Source organism: Carcharhinus amblyrhynchos, chromosome 8 (assembly GCF_965287045.1).
Source record: "Carcharhinus amblyrhynchos chromosome 8, sCarAmb.v2.hapA, whole genome shotgun sequence".
In the NCBI taxonomy this organism is placed as follows: domain Eukaryota; kingdom Metazoa; phylum Chordata; class Chondrichthyes; order Carcharhiniformes; family Carcharhinidae; genus Carcharhinus; species Carcharhinus amblyrhynchos.
The window spans coordinates 21,742,064-21,766,494 of record NC_137331.1 but is presented as its reverse complement, the minus strand read 5'-3'; the positions used below and the strand labels follow the sequence as shown (position 1 = coordinate 21,766,494).

At 40.6% G+C, this 24,431-nt stretch overlaps 1 protein-coding gene across 1 annotated transcript in view; it reads right to left on the bottom strand.

Moving 5' to 3' along the window:
* Positions 1-6,980: 6,980 nt before the first annotated feature.
* fbxo15 (F-box protein 15) overlaps positions 6,981-24,431 on the bottom strand; it is a 30,436-nt gene continuing 12,985 nt past the window's right edge. Inside the window, exons 4-9 of the mRNA XM_080193773.1 lie at positions 24,097-24,300; positions 16,454-16,583; positions 13,994-14,076; positions 11,499-11,644; positions 9,464-9,588; positions 6,981-7,836 (exon numbers count right to left, since the gene is read on the bottom strand). Of these exons, the coding sequence (XP_080049899.1) occupies positions 7,567-7,836; positions 9,464-9,588; positions 11,499-11,644; positions 13,994-14,076; positions 16,454-16,583; positions 24,097-24,300 (958 nt within the window). The 3' untranslated portion in view covers positions 6,981-7,566. The remainder of the gene's footprint in view (positions 7,837-9,463; positions 9,589-11,498; positions 11,645-13,993; positions 14,077-16,453; positions 16,584-24,096; positions 24,301-24,431) is intronic.

Below are 24,431 nucleotides of genomic sequence, written 5' to 3'. Positions count from 1 at the left end.
CACACCCCCTCCTGTAAAGCCTGTCTCTGCATTTGCAACTCTATCTTTTCCAAATGCCTTACATCTAGCTTAGGAGCAGCTGTTTCCTGGAATCCAGCAGCCCTCCAATTGCCTGCTCTCTTGGATATTCCTGCCTCCACCTGATGTGTTTGAGCAGCTATGTGGTGTGACAGTGACTGAGAAGCCTGTCTGCTAATAAGACCCACCGAAGGGATTGTCTCTGTGATGATGGATGGTATTGGCGAAAACAGTGGCAAAAACTTGATGCTGTCCTCTTGGATCCTTTGTGGGGCTGGCCAGGACGGGGAGTAGCGACAAGGGTAAAGGAGCAGTGGACTCTCACTTCACTCTGGCATACCAACCCCGCAGCCTGCTATGCTCGCTTTTGGGCGACCCCCACAAGATCCATTGCCTTCTGGTCATAGGGAGTAAGGACTCTGAACACAAACATTCCCTCGCTTATCTTCTGCCACTTCCTCTTGTTATGGGTTATATTCTCTTGTGGGGACATTCTCTTGTGTGAGACATTTGCATGGTGAATATTGCATGGCAGCGGCAGCAGGGGGGGTGGAATGGAGTTGGTTAAACATCAGATGACACGAGCACCATCACAGAAGTGTTGCTAGGGGGATTACTGGAGGGGAAGGCAGCAATACCAGCTAGATGGTGGTGTATTGAGTGACCATGAGGTGGTACAAAAGGAGATTAATGGAGAGATTTCAGTGGTCAGGACTGGGAGAAATGCCAGAGGCAGTCAGATGGGTTGCTCCTCTGCAGCTGTAAAGAGGTCATTCATTTTCTTACGATACTGTAAGACCGTTCTCCTTGTCAGCTTGCAAGTGCTTACAGTCCCTCCCACTGTGTCCTAGGCTAGAATCAAGACGTGGGAGGGGGTCTTCAGCTCACATGAGGAAAGAGCATAGCCCTCCATCCAGGAAGCTCAGAACTGCCTTCTTTACTATCATTTTCTTGCCTGCAATGACAGGCAGTGCTGCAAGTATTTTTATGGTGGCCCCGATTGCAGCGCCTGGAGAGTTGGTAACAGCGTGATTGACATGGGAGTAGAGACAAAGCAGTGCAGCATGTAACACTCCAGGTTTCCTGCTGGAGGCAACATAAATTTTTATTAAATAGAGAATCATGGCCATAGATTCTGGAATGGTGCCTGTAGATTGGAAAGTAGTAATTTGTCCCCACAGTTTAAAAGGGAGGGAAGAAAGAAAATGAGAAATTACAAATCTATTAACCTGGCATCGGTTATAGGGAAAATATAAAAAAACTATTTTAAAGAATGTGATAACTACATATTTAAAAAAATAATGGCAGGATTGGGCAAAGTCCAATAATCCCTACAGTGCAGAAGGAGGCCATTCAGCCCATCGAGTCTGCATCAACCACAATCCCACCCAGGCCCTATCCTCATAACCCCATGCATTTACCCTAGTTCGTGTCCAGGGGACTAAGAGGCAACTTAGAATGGCCAATTCACATAACTCGCACATCTTTGGAGTCAACATGGGGGAGAAAAAAAAGGGAAAAAAATCACTGACATTTGTTTGAGAAATTTTGAAGACGTAAACTAACAATAGTAAGGGAGGACTAATAGAAGTGATGTTTGGATTTTTAGACATCTGATAAGGTTTCACACAGGAAGTTAGTAATAAAATTAAGCACGTGAGATTGAGGTTAACATATTGAAATAGGTTAACGGACAATAAACAGAGTATGAATAAACAGGTCATGAGACTGTGACTATTGTTATATTTATAACTATCAACAATTTGGATGTGAGGACTAAGTTTAATATTTCCAAGTTTGCTGATGATACAAAACTAGGTGGGAATGTGAGTTGTGAGAAATCAGAGTATATAAGAGGGTCCTTGGACCCATCAATTCTCCATTGACAAAACTACACTAAGGGGGCGATCTTACCAGCTCATCCTACCAGTCTATTGGCAGGGTAGGTTGGTAAATTTGGGTTCACACGTAGTTTATCACCTCCTGTAATCTTACTGGTACAGGGTTTGCTGTGAAATCAGGTTTCATGCCTTAAACATTATCGTCCAGTCTCACTCATCCTTACCTGCTCAGTAGTCGAGGTTCTCACCGGTGAGGATTACATATGGTCCCCACCAACAGGGACCAGATGTGATGGCCTTGCTGGTGGGAATGGAGGCCATTAAAGTACCCCCCCGCCCCCCCCACCCCCGTGTTTGGGGACAGGGCTGAGCAGTGCTCCTTGAATACTGCCAGCTTGCACCCTGGCACTGCCCACTGGAGGAATGAAGATGGGGGGGGGATGTCTAGGGCGGCGATCAGCAGGAATCTGCAGAATTGCACCTCTACAGCTCAGCAACTGGCTTCCCAGTGACATTAGGCTCTGCCCCACCCCAAATTGGCAAGAAATCAATCACATCCTGGCACTTCTCTTTGGCTAAGTGCCATAAGATTGCATTTTCCAACTCAACAAAAAAAAACTGAAGCCCCTATTTTCTTGCTCGTTCAGCATTTTGAATCCGTAAGATCACCCCCTAAATCTATATTAATCCCACTTTCCTGCACATGGTCCATCAGGTGCAAACAGGCTTTAATGGAATTTAGACAGTGAGCAAGAACATGGCAGATGAAATGTGTGGAAAAATATGGAAGAATTCACTTTGATAGAAAAAACAGAAATGCTAATGACTTCTAAAATAGTGAGAAATTGGGAATTGTTTGTCAAAAGGATATCTTTGTTCAGGTGTCACTGAAAGTTAATATATGCAGGTGCAGCAACATTTGTGTTCCTAATTGCTTATGTTGACCTCTATTGCAAGACGATTTGAGTACAGCAGTATTCTTGCTGCAATTATATGGAATCTTGGTGAGACCGCACCTTAAGTATTGTGTACGGTTCTGGTCTCCTAACCCAAGGAAAGACCTATTTACCATGCAGGGAGTGCAAAGTTTAACTGGAATGATTACTGGAATGGCAGCGCTGTCCTATTAGGACCATTTGAGCAGACTGGGCTTACATTCTCTAGTACTTAGAAAAACAAGAAGCAATTTCACTTAAGTATATAAAATTATTGTAGGGCTTGACAGGGCAGCTATAAGACGAGTATTTCCTCTGGTTAAGGAGTCTAGAGTCAACGAACAGTCTCAGAATAAAGAGGTAGGCCATTTAGAACAAGATAAGGAGGAAATTCTTCACTCAATGGTGAATCTTTGAAATTCTTGAACCCAGAGGGCTGCCAAAGCTTTAGTCATCCACAAAAAGATTGATAGATTTTTAGATATTAAAAGGATATGAGGATAGTGCAGGAAAACTGTTATGGTAGAAGTTCAGCCATAATCTAGTTAAATGGCAGATCAGACACAGTGGACTGAGTTCTTATATTCAATTTACAGTAATATTTGTACTATAGAATGAATTTTGATACCTAGCTGTATCATAATGTCAAAATAAAGCTGAACTCCAGTTTTAACTATAGCTTTCAGACATTTTTATTTATGTGCAAAAAATTAAACTCTGTAATTTTCAAGTTACAATCACATATAAACCTCATTTACCTTTCCCAGTATAATCGAATTATAAACAAAATGCAAATTTCTTGCATGATTCAACGTGAAATTTCTACACTACAGATTGATAATGACATTAATTATTCCAATAACTATAGGGTACAAACATAACTAATGTGCATATTGCCTAACAAAGTAATCATTCCATGTAGTTATCCTCAATATTAATGTTGTAAATTAAGCAGACAGGATTGAAAATCCAGTTTCCGGACAACTCTACGGGGGCTCACTGAAGGGCTTTAAATAGGTATGCACCTTAGGTCAAATAATTCTATGCAGCACTTCAAGAGACGGAATCTCCTTGCGCCCCAAACCCAGTGACACGGGAAGGAGCTGGGACAGGGACTCAGGGTTGGAGCTCCCAAATTCCCAGCTACTGTTGTTTGTGGCTTCTTTTGGTAAATTGATTCTCGCCATTAGTATTAGAGTCAGACGTTTACAGCATGGAGACAGACCCTTCAGCCCAACTTGTCCATGCCACCCTTATTTTTTTTTAAACTCCTAAGATAATCCCAATTGCCCACATTTGGCCCATACCCATCATACCTAGGTAACTATCTAAATGCTTTTTAAAAGATAAAATTGAACCCCCTTCTACTACTACCTCTGGCAGCTTGTTCCAGACACTCACCACCCTTTGTGTAAAAAAAATTGCCCCTCTGGACACTTTTGTATCTTTCCCCTCTCACCTTAAACCTATGCCCTCTAGTTTTAGACTCCCCTGCCTTTGGGAAAAGATATTGACTTTCCACCTTGTTTATGCCCCTTATTATTTTATAGACCTCTATAAGGTCACCCCTCAGCCTCCTACACTCCAAAAAGAAGTCCCAGTCCATTCAGCCGCTGCTTATAACTCAATCCATCAAGTCCCGGTAGCATCCTAGTAAATCTTTTCTGCACTCTTTCTAGTTTAATAACATCCTTTTACAATAGGATAACCAGAATTACACACAGTATTCCACGTGTGGCCTTATCAAGGTCTTGTACAACTTCAACAAAATGGTCCCACCTCCTGTATTTAATGTTCTGACTGATGAAACCAAGCATGCCGAATGCCTTCTTTGCCACTGTGCCACCTGTGACTCTACTTTCAAGGAGCTATGAACCTGTACCCTTAGATCTCTTTGTTCTGTAACTCTCCCCAACGCTCTACCATAAACTGAGTATGTCCTGCCCTGGTTCAATCTACCAAAATGCATTACCTGGCATTTGTCTAAATTAAACTCCATCTGCCATTTGTCAGCCCACTAGCCCAACTGATCACGATCCCGCTGCAATTGTCCACCATGTCACCAATCTTGGTGTCATCTGCAAATGTACTAACCATGCCCCCTACATTCTCATCCAAATCATTAATATAAATGACAAGTAATAGCGGGCCCAGCACTGATCCCTGACGCACACCGCTGGTCACTGGCCTCCAGCTTGAAAAACAACTTTCTACAATCACTCTCTGGCTTCTGTTAAGAAGCCAATTTTGCATCCATTTTAGATACCTCATCCTGGATCCCTGCTGGTAGGTGCTGGATCACCTATCATGACAACATCAACTGCACTTCCCTCATCTACCTTCTTGGTTACCCCTTCAGAGAACAATTAAATTTCTGACACATGATTTTCCACTCACAAAGTCATCAGAGGATAGAAACTCTCCTTGAATCCAGAAATTGCCCAGGTGGTTAGTGCCAAAGTTTTGTGTCAGTCTGTTATATCAGGATGACAATTGTGGTGCAGTGCAATCTTTTGTATCAATGACAAACAGTTATCATTTGAAGTTTTTCTTAGGAAAAGAGACACCCCTATTCAAACAAACTTCCTTGACCCTGCATCGAGACCCTTCATGGGCTCTCCATTTCTTCATAACATACGTTTCAATTTGTTGGATGAAACTCCAGTAAGTAAATCGTCAGTGTTAGAAAAACTGCCCACTGTTTACCACAGCTGTTTCCTTTAAATTCTGGAAAGAATGAAGTTAGACAATAACAGACAAGAATATGGTTTCTCCTAGGAAGATTTCATAACTTATTCTGTATAACAGAATTTGTTTTCGTGCCATGTCAAATGACACAAAAATGCAACGTGCTTCCTACAGATTTTCAAACGATCTACAAAGCTGGGATATGATTTGGACACAAGCTGTTATGAGGCATGAGGCCTGAGGCCAAAGTAATTCACAGCCGTTAGTAATTCTTTTTAGCTAAGAGCAGGATCCTATATCAAATCATTAAAAATGAAGTCTAGTAGATTCTGATATGGGAAAATTCAATATGAAAACGTTGTCACATATACTTGTATTTAATCTGGGAAATTGGTGCACCAGCCAAAACATATTCAAAGATTAAGCTATCATTGTATTCATTACCCTAAAAACATTTTTCTTGTTAATCATACCAAATGTTTTGCCATTAAACAAAAGTGGAATTATATTAGGACATGGCTGTCTAACTGGTCTCATTAGTGGGAAGAATATAATTTTCAAATACATTCTCACTGTTCATTTACTCTGGTGAAAAGCTGTACAAGACTGTTTTCATCATAAGGAGTCAATGTGATGCAAGGAGTCAAGATAATAACCATCAGTTTGGTTTCAGAAAAGCAAAGTGAACTGCCCACATTTTCTAACATTAAATTGATGAATGTACAAAATAATTTCACAGATTAGAACATTCTAAATAATGTTTGCCATCTATGCTCTAGTATTGCAGTTAAGAGACACGGGGCAGCAACGTTGCTATAAAAGACAGATCAGGGCAAGGAACACAAATTATAATTTCAAGAAAGGATTTAACAACTCTTTCTCAATTATCCTCTCAATCTCTCACACACATACGGAACTGAAATGAAGCTGATTTTTAAATATTGAACCACTTTGAACAAATAGACTAAGTGATATTTAAAAATGGCAATTATAGCCAGCCAGTTGATTAAATGACTGTGCAATGGTCTCCTGAAATATTACTGCACTCTTTCCACTTAAAACACTATCTTTCTACTGCCAAAGTACTTTGAGAAAGCCTACAGTAATTATTTTTAAAAAACTATAATAATTCAAAGGAACGACGACACAGTTAATCAACTAGTTATAATTATCTTTCTAAACCACTGCATAAAATAGCTGTCAAAAACGTTTGAACAACATTGAGGAAACAGTTGCGTTCCTGGGCTCCAAAAGCCTCACTTCAGCTACTTGAACATTCCCCAAAGCCACCTTAGGCTTTAATTAGAAACAACGCCATTTCCTAACTTTTCAACTACAGGAACTGCTTCAAGTCTCTGGAACCAAAGTAGAAGTGCTTCACGTTTCTTTCAAGTTACATGCATGCAAATTTCAGCTACTGAAAGAACACAGCCCCAACTTAAAGTACAGTAAGCATGACACCACCACACAAGCCAGAAAATAAATGCATACAGATTTAATGTTTCAGGTTTGTTACATTTTTATTATACATAGGTTATCTATTATCAGTTTACAAGTCAATCATTGTTCCATGCCTATGTTTCCTTCAGTTGCCCTTTCTCTGTATCTGTTGCTTTTCATTGGAGATCTTCAAAACGTCCAAAACACATTCACACAGTAGTGTCAGAGTTCTCAAAAGGTAACGGTGTTAAGCAAAGGTGCAAGTAAATATAGCAGCCCAGTCTTAAAACAAGACTTAATACAAGAAGCCTTTCAAATGAGAACCACTTTATAGTGAATACAATAAACGTTGAGTTAACAGCAATCCCTGCACTTGGGCTGACTGTAAACATGATTGTAACCTAGTGTAAGCAAAAAATATTGAAGAACCTCAGCAAACATAAAGCAAAATATTTTAAAATAGAAGAAGCATTATCAGAAAGGCTGTAATCCAACTCCTGGATCATGACCAAATCAGATCTTTTTTTGAAACAATCAATTTTGAATATTTGAAGTCCTCAAAGTATTCAGCCTCATGACTCAACTGAGATTGGCATCTCAACTGATGTATGCTTGCTAAAGTCAGCTACATAAGGGTTAGACAATTAGTAATTTGTTGCAAACCAGGCATTTATTTTTTTAACACTGAAATAAAGGACAAGGTTGACAATATAATATTGCTTTTCTTCTTCCAACCATATTAGTTCCATATGAACTTTTCCATCAGGATCTTTATAATCAATTGCCAGCCTCTTGCCCAGGTAGCTATATCTTATGTCAGGTGTACAGTCAGAATGCATAGCTACAGGTGAGCTTACACACCAAAATAGTTTTTCCGCTTCATCCAGAACAGTCACATCAATTAAGCAACAGTGCTGAAATGGAATGAAATTTAAATTCAAAAAAATGCTTTGAAAGTAAATAAGATAACATAATGCCACAACTTAAATCCAACTGCTAAGGACAACAATTTAGTAATGTTTTCCAAAATTATACTGTAAAAATACCAGCTTGTATTTTACAGTACATTGATAAAGCTACATTCTGACACATTTCACAGTTCAGGATAACTCGTAGCTTCAAGTAGACTTGCTAATCTAAAATCTGTAAATAACTCCCCAGGCCATTTTTCCTTCTCTGTCCCATAATTGGACAAAGCCAATGCTGGAATTTAATTTCAGCCATCAGGTAATCATCCAGGTGCCACTCCTCAGGTTGGGGACCAGCAGACTTTTCTATGATAGCAATACCTGATTAGCTGTTACTGAATCAGAAGATCATGAACTCCAGTTTCCATTCAAAGACTTGAGCACATAATCTATGCCATGGATAGGCCACCAGTGCATGATCAAAACAGTAAAGCACTGTCATTCGACTGAAGCTCAGCTTGCTTTCTTGGATGGATTCCACAGTATTATTTGAAGATGATCAAGTGAATTGTCCTAGTGTCTGGCTAATAGCTCTCTCTCAACCTCATGAAAGATTATCTGGGCATGTTGTGTCCTAATGTGCTGTATTTCCCTACAATACCACAGTAATTGTATTTTGTTAATTATTCCACTAGTTGTAAAGTGTTTTGGCAGATCCTGAAGTCATGAAAAAAGCTTTATAAATGCGGGTTCTCTATTTTCCTTTTCCTGTCTTCATCTAAAGTCCATACAAAAAAAAATCACCGAAAGTAGTCAATGATAGGAGCTCAGACTTTATCTTTATGCCCATTACTTTAACTTTTCTCAAATTAACCAATGTCCTGTTTGTCTGCCATAAGTGATTGGCTATTCAACTTCAGGATAATTTGCCTGAAGGTTGGTGCAAAAAATCCCTCACTTTAATGAGATGAACCTCAATCATGTAACACCTCCAACTGGAAGTAGCAATTGATCTTTTAGCCTTTATATTTGTTAGAGTGGCTCTGGTAAGGGAAAGTATTAACATGAACAATACCTCAATCAATTCTTAGATCGTGACACGGTGTGGAACAATGAACCATCTAAACTGGGTACCATACAGTGAAAGAATACAATTCAAGAGTCTCCTGATTTTTCTGCCTCAGCCAAGCTCACTGGAAAGATACTGGGTGGGATTTTCTGCACAATTCAACGCGTGTTCCATAGCAGTGGAGGTGGCCTGTCAATGTCTGGTGGTGGGATCTTCTGGTTCTGCCATTGTCAACAGAGTTTCCCGTTGAATGTACCCTCACCACCAGAAAACAAGTGGCAGGGGTGCACCACTGGCGTAAACTACCGGAAAATTCCAGTCATTGAGCGGAAGCCAAACACTTCCATTTTATGGTGAAAAGAGAAAAAGATACTCCAGACTACTGTCTCACATGATTAAGTTGCTAAACAGAAATTACATGGATGGATGTACATCTCCTCCCATTTATATCATGGGTGTGTGGTCCAATCACAGATAAAGTAGGGGAGAAGAGTTTGAAATCAAAGGATTTTCAAACCACAAACAAAAAAGCCAATTTCAGGACAAAAATACTAATTCTCGTACCTGTATATTTCCTTTTAGGCACTCTGTATTCCAAGGGAAGGAGAGATTTCCACTGATGGTGCTGTGTTGTGATTCTTTCTTTGAACTGATGACCATTATTCGCAAGAAGCCATTCTGAATATTTTCTGAAATTGGGAAAAAGAGCTTTTAAGTTTAAAACACCAGAATTGAGTGATCAAGTAGTTAAAACTAAAATGCAAATGCAAAGATTGATAACAGGCTGCCTATGTGGATGAGGGGGAAGTGTGCAGTTGTGGATGAGCAAACTGATCATAACATATTGCCATTCAAGTGGGAGAGCGAAAAGGAATATAGCAGTAATAGGAGACTGTAGGTACTGTTCACTGCAGATACAACTCAGAGTTCCGAAGTTTTACTGCCTGTCCTGTGCTAGGGTTAAGACATTTCTCAGATGGAGAATAATTTGGAGTGGGAGAGTGAGGAACCAATTGTGCCATCCACATAGGAACCAACGGGATAGGTATGACTAGGAACTATTCTCTGTGGAAAGTGAGTTTGAGGACTTAGTCTCTAAATTACAATGGGAAACCTCACAAGTAACAATCCAAATTCGAATCAGGACAACAGATTAGAGGATTGAGTGTGTAGCTGAAGGAGAGTTGCAGAAGACAGAGGATTTGCTTCATGGGTCCCTGGCACTAATACTGGGAAAAGAGGGAGCTGTGCCAATGAGACAAGATGCACTTAAACTAAGTTGAGATCACTCTCTTGCAAATTGAAAATTTGGATGAGTGGTAGATTTTTCAAACTAATGTCCTTTAGGGAAGGAAATCTGCCATCCTTACCCAGACTGGCCTACATGTGATTCCAGAGCCACAGCGATGTGGTTGACTCTCAACTGCCTTCCAGGGGCAGCAAGGGATAGGCAATAAATGCTACTCAGCCAGCAATGCCCATGTCCCACAAATTAATTTAAAAAAAAAAGTGGGTATGAGCATTCAGTAAACGAAAAAGAGCAATGTCAAAGCTATAAAGCAGAGCAGCAAAATAACAGAAGGTTAGGAAGAAGCAAAAAGCTTAAAGGAAATATAGCATTATTGACTAAGGTGACGTTGGGGAAAAATAAAGTTAAAGCAAAAGGCATTATATCTGAATGCATGGGAGTACCATCATGACAACTGAAATTAATAGCACAGGTATTCTAATAGTCCTTTCAGAGATGTGGTGGCAGAGTAACAAAGGTTGGCAATTAAACATTTCAAGATATTTAATATTTAGAAGATACAGGGAAAATGGAATGTAGATAATGACGCTTACATGCCAAGAATTTGTTAACATGCTGAGGATTTCTGCCATTGCCATCCTTTTAAGCAGTAAGTTCCAGTTCCCCATCACCCTCAAACCTTCTGAGGAAGGTAAGAATTGTCCCTTCGACTTGGCATGGTGGCAGAGTGGTTAAGACTACTGCCTCACAGTACCAGGGACCTAGGTTAGATTTTGGCCTTGGGTGACTTGTGTGGAGTTTGTACATATTCCCAGTGTCTGCACATATTTCCCCTGGGTGCTCTGGTTTCCTCCCTCAGTCTAAAGATGTGTAGGTTAGGTGAATTCACATGATAAATGTGCATCGTTACGGGGGTAAAGCAGAGGGAAGTACCTGGGTAAGATGCTCTTTTGGAGAGTCATTGTAGACTTGATGGGCAAGATGGCCTCTTTCTGCACAGCAGAGATTCTACAGTTCTTATTTATGGCAAGGGAACGGATGGCCTGGCAGATTTTGTTCAGATATCAAGATTTGTAATAAAGCCTGGATGATGAATGCAAAGATGTACGTTTTAATTTCTAGTCTTCCAGTTGGTTCTGCATAAATTGTTTGGCAATAATCATAATTCCAATACTATGGATCCATTGTGCTGACACAGCTGTGGATTCCATGGTTCAGAGTAAAAGCAGAGAGCAAGGAAATCTTCTCTGCTTTGTGCTAGGGAAAGCAAACAAGGTACAACCACCAGTACTGACAATATCTTCCATACCAATAAATCAATATTTCAAATTAAAATGGAAGCCTTCTTACCTTTTCTACAGAACAGGTTATGAAAACTACCAGACATGTAGGAGCTTTCTCCATTATGCAAGGTAATATGGCAATGGTAGCCATGTAGTCCATATTCTGGATCAATGTCATCCAATATTGGCTCATGAGGTGGCGGCAAATATTGGCTTTATTTTCCAAAATAACAAACAGAGAAGGAAAATAAATTAGACAAATCATCATGTCTGAAGGTCATAAAACTCTCAATACATATTTTCTAACACAATAATAATATATTAATGAAGGGGACATTATGTACTTGAAAAAGGATGGGCATTAAAGATGTCCAACCCACTTGCTGAATTATCATCTGTGATATAGAAATGTAAAAAGATTTATGGCAGAGGAAGAGGTTTGGTCCATACTGTCTTTGCTGGCTGAAAAAGAGCTGTAAGAAGTCTCACAACACCAGGTTAAAGTCCATCAGATTTATTTGGTAGTAAATGTTTATTTATAATGATGCTTTTCACAATTATTGGAGTCTCAAAGTGATTTTACACCCAACGCAATACTTCAGAAGTTTAGTCACTGTTATAATGTAGGAAACATGGCAACCAATTTGCACAAGGCAAGCTTCCACAAACAGCAATCGAATAAAGACCTGATAATCTGCTTTATGATGTTGATTGAAGTCTGGAAGATATCGAAAATAATTTGCCTGCTCTTTTTCAAACTGTCAAAGGATCTTTTCCAAGCACCCTGTGCAGATGAGGGGTGGAATTTTATGGCCTCTCTTGTCCTGAAATTGGTAAGTCCCACCGAGTCAACGGATTCCCGTGGCGGGCAGGGCGGTAAAATTCTAGCCGTGGCCTCAATTCAACATCCCATCTAAAAGACAGCACCTCTGACAATGTAACACTTCCTCATTACAGGTTTGGAGATTGTTATAATTCCTGTGCTCAAATCCTGGAGTGAGACTTGAAACACAAACCTTATGACACAGAGACAAGAGTGCTACCAACTGAGCCAAGGCTAACACATACCACTGCAACAATCCATCCTATCCAATCTTTCCATATGGCTATAATTCCCTTTCTTGGCAGTATCTTCAGCGATCTCTTCTATACTGTCTCACGGAATGATATCCTTCCTTTAATAAGGTGACAAAGAACCGTACAGTACAGGAACAGGCCCTTCGGCCCAGCAAGTCTGTGCCAGCACAGATGCCTCTCTGATATTTTCTTGCCTCTCCATGGTCCTATTCACGTATCTATCCAGATGTCTCGAACGTTGTTATAGAATCTGCTTCCCCCTCCTCCTTTGGCAGCATGTTCCAAGCATTCATCACCCTCCGTGTGGAAAAAACTTGCCCCTTTCATCTCTTTTAAACTTTACCCTTTCACTTTCAACCTGTGCTCTTGAGTAATTGATCCTTTGGCCCTGGGGAAAAGACTCTGAGTATCCACTCTATTTAAGCCTGTCATAATCTTGTAAACCTCTATCAGGTCCCCCTCATCTTCCGACACTCCAAGGAAAACAATCCAAATTTGTTCATAGTCCATATCCTCCAAACCAAGCAACTTCCTGGTAACTTGCTTCTGCATCTTTTGTGATACATCAACATCCTTCAGGTAGCGTGGCAACCAGAACTGTACACAATACTCCAAATGCGGCCTAACCAAAGTCTTATACAGCTACGACATGACTTTCCAATTCCTACACTCAACGCCCCAATCAATGAAGGCCATACAACTTCTTGACCACTTTGTCACCCGAGTTGCCACCTTCAGGGAGCTGTGGATCTGCACATCTAAATCCCTCTATATGCTAATATTTCTAAAGGTTCTACAATTTACTGTATACTTGCCTTCTGCAATAGACTTTCCAAATCACATCACCTCACATTTGTCCAGGTTAAATTCCATCTGCCATCTTTCAGCCCAGCTCTGCAGCCAATTTATACCCTGCTGTATTCTCTGATAATCCTCCTCACCAGCTGCTTCTCTCCCAATTTTTGTATCATCTGCAAATTTATTAACCAGACACCTACATTTGCCTCCAAATCATTTATATATATTACAAACAGAGGCCCCAGCACTAGTCCTTGTGGAACACTGCATGTCACAGTCCTCCAGTTAAAGAAAGTACTCTTCCATGCTACTCTCTGCTTTCTATGCTCAAACCAGTTTTATATCCATCTTACCAGCTCACTTCGAATCCCATATGACTTCACCTTCTGTATCAGGCTGCCATGAGGAACTTTATCAAAGGCTTTACTAAAGTCCACATATTCAACATCCACTGCCCTGCCCTAGTCAATTTTTCTTGTCACTAGCTCAAAGAAATTGCTCAAGTTTGTGGGACACAACCTCCCATTCAAAAAGCAAAGCTGCCTATTACTAACAAGTAAGTTTGGGCAGGATTTCCAGAATTAGAGCTCTAGTGTATTTAGGCTAAGGCGTAGAGCCCTTTCAGCCCAAGTGTTTAAACATCAAATTCTATGATTCTACAGCCTGTTTTGCAGCAATTCTGCTTACCTGGTGTTTGATCCTAAAGTGCTCTTTTCAATAAGCTGATGAAAATGAAGATTTGCAATGATGACAGCCAGCTCTCCATCTTCCTAAACATTTTAAAAGAAGTGTTGGTGGTGAAGGAAAACACAATGTTTCATCTTTAGACTCAGTATTCGTAGAGAAAATAATTTTGGTGCTGCTGTCTATGGGTACATGCAAACGTAAAACAAAAAACACACAACCACTTTGCTACTTGACAGATACTATAAAGCTAATGCGTGAGGTTACTACTTCATGCTATCTGTCAGAACAGACGATGATCGGCATATCTACTTCCTGCTGATAGCGTTTCAATCACATTTCCAATATTAAAATATTGAGGAATGTGAATAAATTCCAGTACAGGGCATTTTTGGTTTCTGTGGTCTAAAATATGTCAAAGATTGATAAGTTGAAATGCAGGCATTAGGCAAGTATTTTTTGTACCTAGCAGCCTAGCTTGCTTTGTCAGTGATATAAACACGGGAGAACTGAAAATATTGGAAAGATCTTATGAATGCAATAAACAAAAAAGTTACACATTTAAAAAAAACTAATTTTTCATGTTACAATTTAATTTAGCACATGAAACATAATTGAATTGAGAAGCATTTTCTGACTCATAGCATGCAGAAATTAACTAATTTAAGAAGTATCTGAATCCCCATTATACTCAAATTCAAACAATCTGCAAACTGACAATTATTCTCTAAATTCATCTTCGAAGATTTTACGACAGCACCTGTGAAGAGAACAGAAACAACATTGAGTCTGGAATACTCTTCTTCAGGTTCTGTTCTCTCTCCACAGATGCTGTCAAATTGGTTGATATTTTCCATATTCTGTTTTTATTTCAGATTCCGGCATATGCAGTAATTTGCTTTCATTCAAATGTTTTATGTTGTGTTATTTTTAGATCATACTTTCTTAAATCTAATATTACTATTTTTATTACTTCACATGTTTATTAGTCTAGATTCATGTCAATAGGTATCACAACCAGGGATATAGTAATATTTGAATCACTACATGCTCCATCAACGTAGCCCCGCTTCAACTATTTGGCATCTCTTATATTAATTCCTAATGTTTTCCATTGCAATTTTCAAATGGCCTCCTACACTGCACATTTCCTATGCGATTTATATTTGATATCAATATTAAATAGCATTTCTTCTCATATTGCAATATATTCTGCCCATTTTATTGATTTGTAAGTCATCATTTTACTGCTTTGTACCAAAATGACAATATGCAATTCTCCAGGCAATTGTTACAATTATGAGGTTGATAGGATTGTCATATTCTTGGTAGTTTTAAGGTTTATTTATTAGTGTCACAAGTAGGCTTACATTAACACTGCATTGAAGTTACTGTGAAAATCCCCCAGTCGCTGCACTCTGGCACCTGTTCAGGTACACAGCAGGAGAATTTAGTGTCAGCAAATGCACATAATCAGACTGTGGGGGGAAACCAGAGGACCTGGAGGAAACCCACACAGACACGGCAGAACGTACAAACTCCACACAGGCAATGACCCAAGCCAGAATGGAACCCGCGTCCCTGGAACTGTGAGGCAGCAGTGGCTAACCACTGCGCCACTGTACTGTCTTTTCAAGGTAAAATGAATGGGTCGTGTAACCTTTGCTGAAGTCTTCGCGACAGTCAACCTAGCTAGTTATGATGTTAGAGATAAAAGGGGCCTGACTGTTTTACTGGGAAGAAGGTGTGAGGTGTTTATACTTGGAGACAATGTTAATACTCTTCGGCTAATAGCGGATAGGCTGAGGGTCTCCAAAGTTCAAGTAAAGGTCTAGGAATGTACAGCTGTAAACAGTTGTGCTACAAGATGGAAGATAATTGGGATCTCAAGAACAGCTAATCAGCATTCCTACCTGGGTACCAGGCCTACATGATTCATGGTGCTACAGAGATAAGCTTCAAGAGGGCATGAGTTCCAACTTACCCCTGAAAACTCAGAATGGCATTCTGCCAGGAGATGGAGAGCAGATACAGGCAGCAATGCAACATGGCTCACAGCACATGAATGCAATTGGGTGCTCATGCTCAGATTGGAAAGAGCAAATTAATGAGGAGTCTTAACATAGCTGAAAGACTTTCTTAGCTTTAGCTCTAGAGAGAAGTCGTCACCAGGAAAGCTTACAGTGCAAAAAACAGTTCTGGAGTTACAAGTTACACAGGGAAACCCTTGGACACAGAACAGTGTTAGGGCCAAATCTCATCATGGGAAGTTGTGAAAGAGTCTAATTTCTTTTTGTGGGATCTTGTTATGTCAATTAATTTTTGTGTTTCCTATATTACAACAGTAGTTATATTTCAACACTTTGGGAAGTTGCAAGACTGTCGAAGACACTCAAATAAATGCTAATTCTTTCCTTTGTTAAACAAGAATGCAAAGCAAGTTAAAACCAGTTGTTAACTCACTTGCCAGCATCCCAGCAATATGCCAGGGTATAAGCACTGTAGCTTGACAAGTTTGTCACCACCAATATACGTACTCGATTCTTCCAGATTTGTTAAATTATACTCTGCAAGTAGAGATCGCCTGCGAGGTCTAAAAATAAAATTTGAAATTAGTCACAAGACATGCACCAGTTTGCGGGATTGCTCAGATTTACAGAATTTGAAAGGTTATTTCAAGTTTAAATAGCAAATTCACATGGTACCACAGAAAACTAAAAATTTCAAGTTCAAGTGATAGTGATAAACGTGGGAGAATTTTCCCACATTTAAAGTTGAATACTGATATCAGATAATTAGAAAAAATGAGAGGGGAAAAAAGGCTTGCTCCAAATTTTCCCCTAGTACCAAAGCACAACTACTCAAAACATGAATGTAGTATTGTAATTATGGTGGAATTATTTCCACCCCGCACCTCCCCACCACCAAACAAAAAAAAAGGCTGCATGGCAGAGGCATAAAATCGAAAGGTACGGCAGGATCACTTGCCTGTATCCACAGTAATGTTACCACCAACAAGGAGGCGATAAGCCTGTCCTTGAGCCAACTGAGGCCTTTAAGTATTGCAGTGATGGGGGAGGTGGGCACTTCCCTCCTGTTCAGGCACCCTGTGCTTAACAGGGGGCTCTCCACAGAACTGCCCACCCATCCCTTCACTTGGCCGTGGCAAAGCGTCCCCATTCACCTTCTAATCTAGCTCCAACATTGATTTTCACTGGGCACTACTGCAGTCCCAGAAGCAGCCACCTTTCCCGGTGGTACTGCTGGAATTAGAGAAAGGAATTAGTCATAGTCCGACAAAGGACCATAGACATTACGTTAAAGAGAGCTAACTGATTATCTATAGCTTGACATGCACTAGTGTGGGACAAGGAAAGGAGGAAGGCCTCATACAACTACTACAACCACTGACAAGGATTGTGTTAATGTAGTTTCCACCCGAATCCAATCTAACAAGACTGCTTAAGGACACTCATAATACCTTGAAGAATTCTTCCACTCAACCCAGGAGAGGTTAAATGCCAAACACATCAAAGGTACAGAGACTCTGACAGATCTGGAAACTTTCTACAGTATTTGCCAGCCAGCCTGTTACAGATCATTACTGATGTTGCATTCTATAAAACATAATACCTTATGAAGTCTTAAATGACTCATCAAATGGGGAGAAAAATAAAAACAGGAATCTGGATGCTTGACCATCAGAACATGCATGATGCAACTGATGCTTTAATAGTAACTAAGTTCAGGTTAGTTATTCTTGACCCACCAACTAGATCTACCTCATGCAAACAGTCTTGTGATCCTCAGTATACATTAATGTTGAGGAGCTTTTTCTGCCTTATATGAAGCACTGAAAATTACGCCTTATCGTCAAGTAGCAGAAACAGCTGCAACAACTTATTCTCAACTTCTAGACCTGGACCATGTTCTTCATCTTGCTAGTACTGCACCAGTGGGCTCCAACTATTACAGCCCAGCTTGGATCAATCAAGTCCTTTTATATCTTTTAAACAGGTTCAATTTGCAGTTTTTGTTTCCAAACCTTTTTGTTTTAGTATCCTTAGAAACAGGAGGCTCAGATTCCTTTATGTTTACCAGTTTTGGTTAGCATCTGCCTCAAAAAAACACAAAGCAAAGAGATTTCCTCACAATATCCCTCGAGTTCGAGCAATCATTCTCTGACATTCCTAAATGGTGGGTGGATGGAAGAGAGCGGCACAGGGAAAAGCGCAGATACAGACTTATATTATTCTTATTGGCAATCGATTCAATATTGACAGACTGTTCAGATAAGTTTCTGGCTCATTATCCTACAACCCTATACCTACATGAGTGCAATCCATTGTGTCCAGGACATTAGGAAAGGAAGCCATATTTGTAAATCTCAGAGTTCTCTTATTATGAAGGGTGATTTGCTATTTGCTCAGGCAGGGAAGGTATCAGTCATATCTCTTTGAAAGGAACCCACATCCAAAAGATTAGGGGTTGTTGAACTTGACAGCCACTGGCAATGGGTGGACCCTGGCTTCAGCAGATAACAGGTCCTATTGAAATGGGCTGCATAAGTCAGCAACAGCTTGCATAAGAAAGTTTAGGACGAAATTTGGCAAAGCGTCAGTTTTTCTGAGAAAACCCGTGCCAACAGCAGGAAATCTCACAGAATATTGAGCCTCTTTCACACATTTTTTCCCCCCACATGAATCACACCACATTCACAGTGGCATCCTGCTGATTGAGCAAATTTAATTTCTGCAATTAGTGGAGCACTCTACACAAATGCCTCCCCAGCACTCGTTCCAGATCCAGTCTTGGGGATGGCTGCCAGCAAGCAGCACCGCAATTCTCACAGACAGCCCTGACCAAACTTCTACAGCAGTGGTGGGGTGTCCTCTATCCACAGTCATGCAGATTTCCTTCCAACAAGGAGACAGTGGGAGCCTTAATCAGTGCCAACTTGCTACATAAGAGGACTGGGCAGCAGTGCCACAAGATGATGAATGACCTTCTCCAAACTCATCTCAAAACTCCGTGGCATAGGGCTTGGCTCCTCTCTCTGTGACTGCATCTGAGATTTCACTGCAATTAGGTAATGACACTCCCTCCCACAATTAACATCAACACCAGTTCCCGCAAGGCTGTGTTGTCCTCAGCCCCTTACCACACTCCTTATACGCTTATGACTGAGTGACCAAATTCCATTCCTACTCCTTTTTTAAGTTTGCTGATGATACCACTATAGTGGCCTGATATCAAACAATGACAGGATGGAGTACAGGAAGGAGATGCAATGACAACTCATCTCCCGGAAGTCCACATCTGTGCGAAGTGTGTGGAGCTGCAGCTTCTGAGTGACCGGGTCAGGGAGTTAGAGCTGCGGCTTGAAGATCTAATTTTAATAAGGGAGAACGAAAGAATAATAGATAGAAGTTATAGTCAGGTGGTGACACCAGGGCCTCAGGAGGAGGACACGTGGGTAACAGTCAGGAAGGGCAAAAATCAGAAGGGTGATGTCCCTGAGAGGACCCCAGTGACAGTCTCCTGAAATATCAAGGGAGGGGCGACAAATGAGGGAGGTGAAGGGAGCGATAAGTTAGTGGAGGAATCTCCTGTGGGTATCCCCCTTCAAAATAGGTATATTGTTTTAGATTCTGCGGAGGGAGACGATCTTCCAGAAGTAAGACATGAGGACCAGATCACCTCCGTGGGAAAGAAGGGGACTAGAAGAGAAATAGTGGTGGGGGATGTGATGGTTAGAGGAATAGATAGGCGGTTTTGTGGACAAAAGCGAGACTCCAGGATGGTAGTCTGCTTCCCTGGTGCAGGGGTACAGGATGTCTCAGAGAGGGTAGGAGGTATATTAAAGGGCGAAGGGAATCAAACGGACGTGATCGTGCATATAGGTGAGAAGACGTAGGAAGGAAGAGCAGGGGGAAATACGCAAGCAATTTAGAGGGATAGGTGCTAGACTAAAGAGTAAAGCCTCTAGGGTGGCAATCTCTGGGCTGCTACCGGTGCCCAGTGCTAGTGGGGCTAGGAGCAGGGAGATCCTTCAACTGAATGCATGGCTGAAAGATTGGTGCAAGAAGGAGGGTTTTATATTTGTTGATCATTGGGAAGTTTTCATGAGAGAATGGCACCTGTATAGGAAGGATGGGGTACACTCAAATGGGAAGGGTACAAATATCTTAGGTGGGAGTTAAGCTGGAGTGATTCGGCAGGGTTTAAAGTAATGTGGAGGGGGGGGGGGTGGGGATGAAACCAATAGCTCAGTAGGCACTGAGATTGGGGGCAAGTTGGTTGCCAGGGTGAGGTTAGATGAGATGAGGATTATCCTGGAGGAGGAGGACCTGAGTAGGCCTGGAGGTCTGGAGTACGTCTGCTTCAATGCAAGGAGCGTAACAGGTAAGACGGACGAACTAGGGCCTTAATGCTTACATGGAATTTGGACATTGCTTCGAGAGTTGCCTATTGCTTCACGTTGTTAGTGTACAGTTAAACTGGACCAACTGACGGGCAACACAACAGCTCAGTGACCATCGCTGTTTGCTGTGCAGTTACAGGGACCCGGGTCAGATCTCCGACTTGGGTTGGTATCTGTGGGAGTTTGCACATTCTCCCCATGCTTGCGTGGGTTTTCTCCAAGAGCCCCAGCTTCCTCCCACACCCCAAAACCGTGTTTTTAGGCTGATTGGTGTTAATAAATTGTCCCCAAATTGGATCTCCCTTAATCTGGCGTACGTATAATTCTCTAAAGTTGTACCCCTTTATTGTGGAGTCCCTGAGATGTAGACAAAAGTTGTAGGTAGGAGGAGGATTGGAATGAGGCACTCACTAAGTGTCAAAATGGGCGGCGCGGACTTGTAGGACCGAAGGGCTTGTTTCCTGTGCTCTGTTGTTCTTTGACAGTAAAATGAAGAAGATAATCATTGATTTCAGGAAACGTAGTGGAGAACTTTCCCCAGTCTACATCAGTGACGATGAAGTGAAAATGGTCGACAGCCTCATGTTTCTAGATGCCCAGATCACCAACCTGTTCTGATACCCCGACACTATAGTTAAAAAAGTCCATCAATATCTCTACTTCCTCAGAAGGCTAAGGAAATTCAGCATGCCCACTACAACTCTCAGCATTTTTTTAACAGATGCTTCATAGAAAGCATCCTTTCCGGATGTATCACAGCTTGGAAAGGCTCTTGCTCTGACAAAGACCTCAAGAAGCTAGAGTTCTGAACGTACCCAGTCCATCACAAAAACCAGCCCTGCATCCATCGATTCCACCTACACATCTTGCTGCCTTGGGAAAGCAGGCAGCATAATCAAGGATCCCAGGCACTCCACATATATTCCCTCCCACCGTTTTTTCCATCAGGAGAAAGAAACAAAAGTCTGAAAACATGTACCAACCATCTCAAGAACAGCTTTTTCTCTGCTGCCATCAAACTTTTGAATGGTTCTATCACATATTAAACTGATCTTTCTCCTGCACTGATCAGTTACCAAACATTATATCCTGCACGCTATCTTCTCCCTATGTACTCTATGAACATTGTGCTCTGTCTGTATAGCTGGCAAGAAACAATACTTTTCACTGTATCCCAATACGTGATAATAAAAAATCAACTCAATCAATAACTTCAGAAGATGAACTCTCTCCTCCATTCCCATTGTTTAATTTGTCCACTTTTTAAAAATGTCACTTTCTATCTTTCTCCCCTCCCTCCCCAAGGGCATCCTTTACATGTTTCAGGTTGTCTCTTGACACTTTGCTTATCTTTGTTCTGCTATTTACACATTGCTCTCTTAATGGCCACTATCAGGATCTTTCTTAGCCATAATCATCACTGTTTACGTTTCTTTGACTTTTTGTCTTTAATATCTTTGTCAATCCCTCACCAGTATCCCATATTCTATTATCTTCAGCTCTGATGAAGGGTCATCCAGATTTGAAACGTTGGCTCTGTTCTCTCCCCACAGGTGCCGTCAGACCAGTTGACATTTTCCAGCATTTTCTATTTTCAAATACTAATTCTCTTGTTTCTTCAGGTTGATGTTGTTGCTCCTCTTCTTTACACTCAAAAACGAGTGAAGCAAAAACAAATCTCACGACAAACTGTGAGCTTTTAAAGAAGCTAGGTAAAAATCAAGACAACAGTCAAAATTGAGTAGTGCATTTCCAAGGCAATGACAGCGAGATCATAACGACCTCAGTGACTGTACATGAAATGAGAAGCGGCATTTAAAAGTGTTGTGAAAACAATGCTACTAAGGTTTTATTCACTAGCATGCTCATTGGGTGGAACCTCGATCCATCCAATTAAAACCAACATCCGTTTGACAATACTTAATTTACACCTGACACAACTGACTCTTTTTGGCAGGTGTATTTCCATCAGTCACAAAAATAAAAAAAAGATATTCAGTGAGCTTCAAGTGGCAATTATAAATAATTTACCACAGGGGTGGGTTGGGGTAAATTGGGTTCACTCATACTGGATAGGGAGCATCCGGCATACTGCAATATAGAATGTCTGGACAGATTCATTTCCGTGACATTCTTCTGGGGAGGAGCAAGAGTTGATCTTATAAAATTAATCGCATATATCTCACACAAAATAGATCCAAAAAGCAAGCAAAAATGAACAGGCACTAAATAAGTGTATGTATTTAATGGTTAGATAAGTATGGATGAAGAAGGGATTAAATTTAAAGTGATTTTATTTTCTTTTCAGTTGAAAACAGTCTAACATGGCACTGCTGGTTTAAGTAAAATGAATGACATGTACGTACCTACGAGGGACAAAACTGTTGGAGTTAACATCTCCCCACTTTCTCCCCTCAACCTAATCAATTTGATAAAATGCAGGAAATAAAAAGGTGCTGTACTGAAAACAACATATTTTTAAATGGTTGTATGAACCAGAGAAATGCACTCTCATTAATTTTATGTTCTTACCAAATCTAAAAATGACTGGATATTACAAAGAGAAAACCTTATATAACCCTGAGTTTCAAATTTCCCGGCTGACAGAGAAGCATGTGACTGCTCAATCTGGCACAGAATGTTAAAATATAAACTCTTAATTAGTCCCAAGTGTTAAGTCAATACACAGTTGGATTAAGCACTGTGTTGATTTTTTTTATTGCAGATGGCATGGAACAGGTTTCTGTTCAGGGAGGGGAGGAGGGAAAGGTACACCTAATCTGTAGTAATGAATCAGTTGTTAGTGACTGAGAGACCAAAGTAAACAATTTCACAGGGCTTGTGGAAGTTTCCTCCCATCTAGCCCAAATATATCACAGTTGCCAGAGAGCATTTGGGGGTCACAGTATCAAACATTGCACTATCAACAATAGCATGATGCAACAAGGTTAAAAGCAGCAACATTTTTTTTCTTACACAATTATTTTGGGAGCTTTAGCAACCTAACTCCCAGGATAGGTAACAATACAGTAGGAATGGATCTGTAGTACCATTATCTTCTAGAAAACAGTTTGCTCTCAACTGCACCTGGTGCTATGCAAGATAAGCACAGTTTACAGTAGGTTTCCACGGGGTCTGTGCCCAGGAGGTCCAAGTAAATAGGAGGGCTGGTTGAAACTCAACATAAATCAGAACAACTGAATGATAGCCACATCAGTTTCATTTAAATATATGATAGTATGACAGTCAGCTTTATCATGAACGCCTTGTGTAAAAATTCTACAGATCGCTCCATTTCTTAATACATATTAATGGATGATGCTGGCTATTCCACAACGGAGGATTTCTCAATGTTCTTGTTACCCTGGGCCACAAGACTTAAAATAAATTGGAGTGCAGAGATCACAAATTTACTTGCACAAAATTTACTTTGATTCATCTATTTCAGTGCCCGTTAGAAGTCATGGAACAATTACAGTGCTACTTAGAATCAAAATTGGAGCAACAGGATCAAAACCCATTTTTCCTGTTTCATAGTTTCAAGTTTCATTGTTTGAGTGCAGGAAAGAAGTAATTCACCCTACCATCTGATTCACCATCTGCATTTAACCATGAAGTACAGGTAAACATCACAAGCAGTAAACGTGGTTACATTCTACCATAAGTTCTCTTGTAAGCTCACCCATTTGTTGCAGTTTTACTTGGGCAGAACAATGGTGTGACTCCATATATACAAAGTACTTTCAGGCTAGAGAGAGGTGGCCAAACTGCACTGTTCCAATGCAAAGTAGCAGATGTATCACTGAAGTGGGCTTTGCTCTGCTCCTTAACATGTTCTTTCCCATTTCTTTCTCGAAGAACAACCATCCAAGTAACTCCCAGAGCTCTGTACAAATAAAATGTTTTAAAGGAAGTTAATTGTAACTTATCATGGAGGTTGATTTAATTACAACCTTTAGAATCAGACAAATCTGAAAAGTTTGATTAAGTTTAAGGTCAATCTTCTTCAATGCACTG